This window comes from Ipomoea triloba, chromosome 3, assembly GCF_003576645.1.
Source record: "Ipomoea triloba cultivar NCNSP0323 chromosome 3, ASM357664v1".
Lineage (NCBI taxonomy): Eukaryota > Viridiplantae > Streptophyta > Magnoliopsida > Solanales > Convolvulaceae > Ipomoea > Ipomoea triloba.
The window spans coordinates 14,043,318-14,053,239 of NC_044918.1; the positions used below are offsets into that span (position 1 = coordinate 14,043,318).

The 9,922-nt window shown below is 36.1% G+C and overlaps 2 protein-coding genes across 2 annotated transcripts; both read left to right on the forward strand.

Moving 5' to 3' along the window:
* The first annotated feature begins 122 nt into the window (after window positions 1-122).
* On the forward strand, window positions 123-2,948 carry LOC116012141 (acid phosphatase 1-like). The gene is made up of 3 exons (XM_031251619.1): window positions 123-885; window positions 1,315-1,524; window positions 2,400-2,948. The coding sequence occupies exons 1-3, from the start codon at window positions 482-484 to the stop codon at window positions 2,575-2,577; spliced, it is 792 nt and encodes a 263-aa protein (XP_031107479.1). The 5' UTR covers window positions 123-481; the 3' UTR covers window positions 2,578-2,948.
* Window positions 2,949-6,874: 3,926 nt separating this feature from the next.
* Window positions 6,875-9,768, forward strand: LOC116014297 (putative kinase-like protein TMKL1). The gene is made up of 2 exons (XM_031254325.1): window positions 6,875-7,775; window positions 8,565-9,768. The coding sequence occupies exons 1-2, from the start codon at window positions 7,286-7,288 to the stop codon at window positions 9,149-9,151; spliced, it is 1,077 nt and encodes a 358-aa protein (XP_031110185.1). The 5' UTR covers window positions 6,875-7,285; the 3' UTR covers window positions 9,152-9,768.
* Window positions 9,769-9,922: the final 154 nt, after the last annotated feature.

Genomic DNA, 9,922 nt, shown 5'->3' on the forward strand with positions numbered 1-9,922 from the left:
TCTAAAAAATAGTGAATTAGTCGTAGGAGACAAGTGGATCATTCTTATTGGGTCCAAACCGTTGTCATGTCTTAACCAATAAGGCAACAGATATATACGCAAAACGTTTTTCATACAAAGGTATATTACAGACATTATTCTGCAGATTCTCCATTTTCACTTCTCATAAGCGCGGTTAGGTTGCAACGTTTTCTTCTTCTCCCACCAACCTCGACGCCCTTTGCAATAGAAAACCGCAAAAAAAAGGTTTCCTGTTCAAAGGGTTTCATAATCCAACCAAGAAAAGCATCTGATCGCTGCAAAAAGGTGGGGAAAGAAAAGAAAAGAAAAAAAAAAAGAATTCCCATTTGACGATTCATTTGTTATTCCTCCTCTTCCTGTACGTATATACGCGTTTTTGCGGTCTTCTGTATATATATATCTGTACACGATCGGTATACGTACATTTTCCAAAGGGATTTTTTCTTGATTCCTTGAAAAAATGAGTGCTTTGAGAATTGCCCTTTTCTTGATTCTGTTTTCCTTGTCTTTGGCAAATGAAAATCCGGATGCCCATGTTTTTCCGAGGCCTCTGGTGATTGAATACCCGGAGAATATTGAGCCCCGATTTGACGATGAGGTTCGATTGAAGTGTGCGAGTTGGAGGTTTGCCGGGGAGGCTAATAATTTGAACCCTTGGAAGACCATCCCGGAGGAATGCGCTGGGTATGTGAAGGATTACATGACCGGAAAGGGCTACGAAAGCGATCTTCTGAGAGCCTCAGAGGAGGCTGGAGTTTATGCACAGAATGTGGAATTGGGAGGGGATGGAAAAGATGTGTGGGTGTTTGATGTGGATGAGACTCTGATTTCAAATCTCCCTTATTACTATGAGCATGGTTTTGGGTATGCTTCTGATGATCTGATGAACATTGATCAATTTTAGTATAATTTAGTTTGAACAATCAATAATGGAGTACTAAATTTTCTTGCATTATGATATTCTTGCTCACAAAAGGCGAAATTCCTCCTCCTCCTGGCCCGGCAGGATTTGTGGAGGCGGTAAATCGCAATGTCTATTAGGTGGGAGGACTGGTGCCACAAGGAGCCCACCACATTGGGTGTAACTCCTATGCTAATGTAGATAATTGTGACGATTGCATTGTTACCATTTGATTTAATGTTGATTAGATAATTGTGATGGTTTTGTTGATAACATTTGATTTACTGTTCTTATATACTGTTAAAGTTTCGATTTTGTTTTGAGGTGATTGGATGGATTTCTGTTTCAGAATGTTTGGTTGAGCATTGATCATTGATATGTTCTGTTTGTAGGTTGGAGGTCTTTGATAGTGTGGAATTCGATAAATGGGTTGAGAAGGGGGTAGCTCCAGCAATAAAGTCAAGTTTGAAGCTTTATCAGGATATTAAAAGATTGGGGTTCAAAGCTTTCTTGCTGACAGGGCGAAGCGACAGACACAGAGAAGTTACAGTGGAGAATTTGAAGAATGCTGGATTCCAGGACTGGGATAAGCTCGTTCTGAGGTGAGGGTTTTCTCAAACTACTCTTGATAATGTCTGTTAAATGACTGATGTTTGTGTATATTGTTGACTATGAAGATAAGGTCTGCAGTTTCAAATATGTTGAAGTGTTTGGGCCATAAGATTACGCCCTTAGCCTGTTCCTTGTATTCTATAGCGAGCATGATTCTGAATTTATTTGAGGTTAAACCGATATGCAAAACATAAGATCAACTAATGAAGAATATGTTCGTGAAATGACTATAAGAGAACTTGGTTTCTTTAAACATGTGACTTTTGCGGTTTTGCCCTTCTGTGTTCATAGAATCTGGATACCTTATAGCTATGTAGATTTGGTGTTAGATGGATTATATTGATTCTTCAACCAAAATGATGAGCAAAGCTTGTAAACTGGAAAATAACTTGCACTGCCTCTTTTACATAATGGAAAACTATTTACTTTTCAGCAGTCATATAAGCTCTTTTTTAAAACCATACAAGTTAGAAATTTTTTTACTACCGATAGAAAGATTGGCGATAATGTGATATTGAAACTTGATAAACCATAAAGGGCCATTCATCTTTGGGAAGGGGGGAAGTACATAGAACAAAAAGCCATTGATCCACTTATTTACCCATGTGAGCATTGTGCTGCTTTTCATTGTAGCAATCCAGATCTATGATGATGTCTTCTGCTTTATGGTTTTGTGAATGATGGCAAGAATTTCCTATCTTTTTGCGCCTTTCAAGTAGGAAATCTTGCCAAAGTTTGGAGTTTATCAGTTTTATGTATTCTTAGCATTCCCATACTCATACGATGAAAGATGATCCTACATTACCATTGTATTCTTAGCATTCTAGAGCTAGTGACTAAATGTTTTTTGTCCCGAAACCTACAGGCTACCGGAGGACCATGTTAAATCTGCAACGACCTATAAATCTGAGAAACGGAGTCAGATGGTGGAAGAAGGTTTCAGGATCGTGGGCAACTTTGGCGACCAATGGAGTGATCTTCTAGGTTCATCGATGTCTCAACGGTCTTTTAAACTTCCAAATCCCATGTATTTCATCCCCTAATCACTTGCTAATTCGATGTTAAGTAAATTCTTGTAAAAACATTAGCAAGGAAATGGATATACTGTTAACCGCTTATACTTTTGTCTTGTATTGTTTGCTCGAGTCTCGATTTCTGCTTCAGATTGCCTGTTACATAGGAAAAGGCAAAACCTTTTTCATGTCAGCTACTTGAAGTTTGTTAATTTGAGGTTGCAAATGTGAAATAGCTTTCAAGAATTGCAGGAGTGTTTTTCTTGATCAACTTAAATGCAGTTGAGGGTGGTGCTGTTGTCTGTCACAGATCAAAGGTTGTTGTACCAAATTGTCAGTGCTTTCAGTGTGAAAGCTGTGGTTTAATAAAGAAACCTTGAAATCTTTGTGATTTGCAGCTTCCTAAGATGTCTGCTTCTGAAAGTCAACTGTAATCTTTGAAATTCTGCAGATTTTACTAAAAGACATCATTTCCCTAATTGCTCTGTGATCATGATTGTGCTCAAATTCATATCATCCTGATACTGTTTATTCATAGGGGATTGCTTTTGTTGTCAGCACGAGCAGCTTAGCTAGTAGATTGAGGGTAAAAACTCAGGATCGAGTCTTGACAGTTGATAGTAAGAATTCAGGATCGAGTCCTGACAGTCGCAGTTTTGAAGTTTCACCTGGTGGGCTTCTTATGCCACAAGAAATTGATCTTTTCACCTAAAAGATTGTTGCGTCATCGTGATTTACTCCTTTACAATCCTATCGAATTGGAATGTAGACTCTGAGAGCGAGGGACTTAACCTACATGTCAGATCTTCCTTTGTTTATGGGGGTTGGGTCGTTGGGAGTTGACTGGTAGACCATGTTTAGCAGACTGTTAGAAGAAACTAACCATTACTTTAGGATGGCTGTCTGTCCAATCAATGGCTCAATGAGGAATAAAATAAATAAATAACCACCTAATTAGGTTTCATCTTAACAGATATAAAAGACTGAAATTTATTATAAGTAATATAAGATAATCAGGCTAGTTTCCATAAAAAATTGCAGACTAATATTATCTATTCATCTAGATGATTAATGATTAAAAAAAAAAAAAAGAGAAAAAGAACGTAATGGTATTTCTATAATTATATTTGAAAATGCTTAATAGTGCATAAGAACTTACAGATAATTGACAATGCACTCACTTGTGTATGCTATATTAGTTATGTAATAGTCTGCAAATTACAGAGAAAAAATAAATCACAAGGGCCCCTGACCCACGCCCCGACCATGATCTTTCTTCTCAAATTTTATTTATATGATCATCTGAGCTATTCATAGACAAAAATTAACCAAATAAGCTACTTAAACATCTTTTGCATGATTATTTTGATTACAAGGAGTGGTTGCTGTCAATTATGCACTAGTGAAAAGGTAGAAATGCCTTGGATACAAGGGAAAGTCAACCAAAATGATAATAATAAAAAATCCATTATGAATTTTATTTTTATTTTTCTTTTTTCTTTTGGATTTTTCTTCCCACAATATCAATAAAGTGGTGCATGAAAGAGATGGGCTAATAATTGTATTTCTTGTAATGCAAGTATAGGCAGTAAATTTCATTGAAGATTTTATTTGATTAATTAATTAATTAATTAATTGAATAAGAGAAAATGGGTCAATCAAAACAAGGGTAATGGGCCATTATTTGGCTGGGCATTTTGGCAAACAATCATTTTCACTTGCCTAAGTGCACTAGTAAAAATCTCCATAGAGAGATTAGACAAATCATCTTTAATTGTAGGGGCCCCTCTTTCACTACCATTAATAATTATAACACAACCACCACCTTATGCCACATGAAAATGATGTTGCTTTGGATATAGCACGATTATTATACCTAAAACGTCATGAATCTGATTCTTGCCACTATTTTCTTGATCAATCTCGTTACACTCTCACGCAATAATGGCTGTAATTAATGTATCTTGACAAGAAAAACATGCAACCAATACTCAAAGGTGTGCAATAGGTAAACCCTACGTCTGTGCTTACTCCCGCATAGAATATGATTACTTCTACCATTATTTGTGCGTCTTGTGTAAGCTGATGAGTGATGACACTTCATCTTCGCTCAGATTCACTAACTTGTTATCAAATACTAACCGTAAAAATAAAAAATAAAAAAAAAAACTCTTTGTAAAATTTAACCAAGTGCCAAAGTATAGGATTTGTTGCATGATATGATGTAGATGCAACTATTAGTATTAACTATACATGCGCTATCATTGGGAAACAGATGGTCAAACACACAAAGATCAAAATTAAACCATTTCTTTTTGGTTTCCAAAGAAAAGGTATATGGTGACATTACCTTCATGTTTCCTTGGCTCTTTTGATTACTATTATTATTACTATTATTATTATTATTATTATTATTATTATTATTATATTGTATAATATTTTTTACATAAATTTTTAAGGTGTCAATTGATACAATAATACTTTATATGCAATACCGTATCAAAATAAATTGTAAAGATATTGAGTTTGCATATCTAGTGAGGACAAAAAAAGGAAAAAAAATGACAAAAATACATTCTATTTTTTTTTTCTAAAAAAAAAAAAACACTATAGTAAGAGATTATAGAAACCCTACTATCATATTACATGTGCAATTTGTATATTGTTCTTTTCCTACTTTTGAAGAAAGTAGACGAGACAAATATATCCATATCAATCTTCTGGTCCATGCACTGCACCCCATTTTATTATTCATCTATCATTTATTTTGTTTTAATTTGTAGAATAATAAGGTTGAGATACATAAAATTAAACTCAATAATTATTCCATATTGAGTGTCACTTATACTTCTAAGATTAGTCATTTTAGAGGCAATTCAACGGAATTGGTTATACAGTTGACTTGGTAATTACAAGGTTCAAAGTTCAACTCCATGTGAGAGCTGTCTATAAGCATTCTCGATTTGAGTTGGTCAATTATAAGTAATTTAAGCTAATTTACCTATTTGTGCCACACTCATTAATAAATGCACCCATAGTACCTAGTATAGCTCTAAAAGTTGTTTGAGTTGTACACGATGTAAGAAGTATCCACGTCGATTGATACATTAAAAATTTCATAAATTTTAATATAAACACTTATATATATATATATATATATATATATATATATATATATATATATATTATACAATGCTAAATATAATTTTTTTTATAATTTCTTTCACATTTTTTCCTTTTTAATTTTCAAGATTTTATTTATTTCAATAAATAATAATTGGCTAGAATGTGTCTAAAAGTGTTGTTATAAATCATTTTCAATTGTACCTAATTTTCCAAATTTTATTACGGGATCTGTTCATATTTATCTATCCATTAACTTATTTTATTGTATCTCAAAAATGGTCCAAAAGCCCATAGATTGACCTTTTCTGTCCTCCACTACTTTGTGGGGTCTTCTACTAGTGGCACACCTCCAAGAAATATGCATTTGGTTTGTTGTTTCAAAGGGATAGAAGTTTCTTCCTTGATTTTCTCTCTTTGTTGACAATAAAAAAAAAAATCAAAATAATAAATAAATAAAGGGGTAAAAGTATTTGTATTGGCATAATTTGGGTGATTCTTGACAAAATACTTGTCAATTTTTAAACAAAATGCCTTAATCTATCTTTTAGCCTATTGGTGAATAGTCCATCTCATTGTTTACTATATGAATGAGAATTCTATGGTCTTTGAATTGAAAAGGCAACAAACTTAAAAATAGATTTAGCGTACACCCGTAATATCTGTTGATAGAATTAGACGTAAATCTTTTGAAAGACAGCTTCAAAATTTGTAAATCTAATCAATAATGATCATAATTAATTGTCATTTTGTCTGAGCATACCTTCAATTAAGGTTACAATACAAATATTTTGTATCAACTTTTATTATTTACGTAATATAAGTTAATTCACACATAATTAGTATTATAAAAGATGTAGTAATGCTTAGAAGTTTGTGGTTGAGTGACAACCGAATTGGCGAATTATAACTTTATATTATGATTGTTTAATCCTGACCCTTCATATGTAATAAAATTATAAGTTTGATTCCAACCCACACTTACCCGCGAGCGCTCATTGCACATAATTTTTTTAGTGCGATTTATCTCAATAAAGTTTAGTACCGTGCACACCGCTTATACATAGTGACTGTGGTACTCATCATCCAAAATACTGATAATAATAATGAAAGATGCCACAATATTTAGGTTAAACATGTGAATGATATAAGGTTATAGTACAGAAATTGATAAATACCAAAAAGATGTACAAACAGTTTATTAATGGAGTTTAATGTTTTCCCAGGAATTCAGTACTACATTAACTTCCAATCTTCCATACCTTAAATACTTAAATTCGTCCCATTCCCCTCTCAACTTTCCCAACTGGCCAACGTCTTCTCTCCGTCTCTCTCTGCACTACAGTTTTGCTCCTTTTCCTTGCTTCCAAACAAAAGCCATCTTCCACCATCTCATCTCCCACCAACTCTCTTTAGATTTTGCTTTTAGAATGGTTTCAGAAACCCCTTGACAGGATTTCCCCCAGAAATCTCTTTAATCCGGGAACATTGAACCCATTTTGTCACATTTCCAGCATTCTTGAACAATACCCAGATTTGGATCCTGGGTTTTAGCTCAGAATTTGTATAAAGATTGGAGCTTTACTGGAAAGGGTACTGGAAAGACACATGAAAAATGGAGCACAAGCATTTGGTGATTCTAATCATAGGACTGACCTCTTTTTGTGTTGCAGCTTTGGTGGTTTACATGTGGTGTTGCTGTAGAAAGAGGGGAGGTGAGGATGTTCCAAGGGATTTAGAAGGTGGTTTTGAGGTTAAGGAAAGAGATGGGGTGGTGGGTAAGGAGATTTTGATGAGGTTTGAGGGTGGGGAAGATCTGACAGTGCTTGATATCCTTGATGCTCCTGGGGAGGTGATAGGGAAATCTGGGTATGGGACTTTGTATAGGGCTGCTTTGCTGAGGTCTAATAGGCCTGCACTGTTGAGATTCTTCAGGCCACCTTGCACTTTGAGCCTGAAAGAAGTGGTGCCAATCATTGAGGTTCTGGGGTCAATTAGGCATCCCAATTTGGTACCTTTGTATGCATTCTATGCAGGGCCCAGAGGGGAGAAGCTGCTGGTTCATTCCTTTTACCGCAGAGGCAATCTGGCTCAATTTATTAGAGGTAATAAATCTTTGCATCTGCCTAGTTTTCTGTACTCTGATTGTGGAAACAAAGTTCTATTCTGATATTTTCTCCAAAAATCTGAAAGATTTGATCTTGGGAATTGGGATTCTTGGATTGGGTCTCAATTACATGATCTGAAATATGGTTGTTTGATCTGCCAAACCTGTCCCTCAAATTTATGTCATGTTTGTCAACTTTTTTTGTTACTTTGCTTCTGAACCCGCATCCACTACTGGAGAGTGCCCACGGGCTAAACTCCGCCTTGTGACTTAGTCTGAGAGTGTCCTCAGGCTAAACCCCGCCTTGTGACTTAGCCATAAAAGACCTCAAGGAGATAAATCAACCTAGGTTGCCAAGTTCTTGGTACTACCCGAGAGTGCCAACAGGCTAAACTCCGCCTTGTGTCTTAGCCCGAGAGTGTCCACAGGGTAAACCCCGCCTTGTGACTTAGCGGTAAAAGACCACACGGAGGTAAACCAGGTAAACCAGCCTAGGTTGCCAAGTTCAAACCAAGAAGGGAATTTCATGTTTTTAATATCATTTGAGGGTCTTGAGTATAGTTGGGCATGATTGGTTAGGGGCCAGAAAGAGTTGCTTAAAAGTATTCTGGATTTGGAAGAAATTTGTTTTCTTATGCTTTAAGTACTATGTATAACTTTCCCATCTACCTAATAGTTAAATTACTGCTAGCCAGTTTTAGTCTTTGACAATTTGATTTCTTGTTGTTCTAGTTTTGAATATTTCATTGTGTAGAACAGTAATGCCCTATTGCCTTGAATGAAACAGATGGTGTTGGCGAGGTTCACAAATGGCCCATCATATGTAGGATCTCCATGGGGATTGCTCGAGGTTTAGATTATCTTCATACCGCCTTTGAGATCCCCATAGTCCATGGAAACCTGAAGTCGAAGAACATACTTTTGGATGGTCATTTTCGACCACGTGTCTCAGATTTTGGTCTCCACCTCCTTTTGACTCCAACGGCTGGACAGGAGATGCTTGAAACCGCTGCAGTTCAGGGATACAAGGTCCCGGAATTGATTAAGATGAAAGATGCTAGTGAAGAAAGTGATATTTACAGCCTCGGGGTAATCTTGTTAGAATTGCTTACGGGGAAGGAACCGATGGATGAGTACACGTTCCCTGCTAAAGACACTCTTTTGCCGAATGTGGTCAAGACTGCCATCATTGAGGATCGGATTACAGACTTGTTTCATCCGATCGTTCTTGGCCAAAGCAATGGTAAAAAAGAAGCGGTTGAAGATCATATTCTTGAATTGCTTCGACTTGCAATGGTTTGCTGTTCCCCCTCTCCTTCTCTTCGGCCTACCGTTAAGGAGGTCCTCACTAGACTCGAAGAAATCGAAAGGTAACAACAACAATAATTTCCCGCTGAAATGTGAACCCAGTTTTCTTGACAATCACTCGATCAACTTGAATTGACACACATTGACCAGCCTAGTACAGCAATGATGATGTTGATTAATCTAACATTTGGGGTATACCGTGCTTTGGGGAATCAATCTTGAAACGCGACATTTCACATTTCAATCTGTTCAGTCACTATATTGCAAGATTGAAAGGGTTTCCACCTGCAAGAATTATGAAGCTGACCCTCGATCTTTTCCTGCTCGAAATGAAGACCAGATTTCTTTATCATAGGGAGTTTGCTTGCTTGCTTGCATGCAAGTACGCAACTTGTAAGAAAATTCACGGAGTTATTAGAATGGAGAGGCCGAAAGATTCTTTAGCCAAATTCTTGTAATCTAATGACATTCGATTTTATCAGAATATCTCAGAACTGAAGATGATGGCACTCATATCTCGAATCTGCAGGCCATTCTACAGTTCAGAATCACGCTGAGTTTGTTGAATGAAGCCCTTAGGCCTTAGCCATACATACAAATGTAGGAGCTGTCAAACTTATAAGAGATTAGATCTTACTGTATACATTTGATGATTATATAAATCATATGCTAATTTCTTTTCATTCTGGTTGTCCTGTTGAAACTATGGAAAATTTATGACAGTGCATTCCAGTTATTTGCCTTGAATTTTCAGCTGGCAATGCATTCATGTTCTTTGTCTGGTGGGACCCATTTCTTATATGAGCCTATGAGAATTTTCCCAATACCATGCTCCAA

Bases quoted from the DNA above. Each gene is read 5' to 3' on its own strand.
- LOC116014297 (XM_031254325.1), top strand. From the start codon at position 7,286: ATGGAGCACAAGCATTTGGTGATTCTAATCATAGGACTGACCTCTTTT. The intron at 7,776-8,564 runs GTAATAAATCTT...TGAATGAAACAG, and splicing joins TCTGGCTCAATTTATTAGAG to ATGGTGTTGGCGAGGTTCAC.
- LOC116012141 (XM_031251619.1), top strand. From the start codon at position 482: ATGAGTGCTTTGAGAATTGCCCTTTTCTTGATTCTGTTTTCCTTGTCT. The intron at 886-1,314 runs GTATGCTTCTGA...TTCTGTTTGTAG, and splicing joins TACTATGAGCATGGTTTTGG to GTTGGAGGTCTTTGATAGTG. The intron at 1,525-2,399 runs GTGAGGGTTTTC...CGAAACCTACAG, and splicing joins TGGGATAAGCTCGTTCTGAG to GCTACCGGAGGACCATGTTA.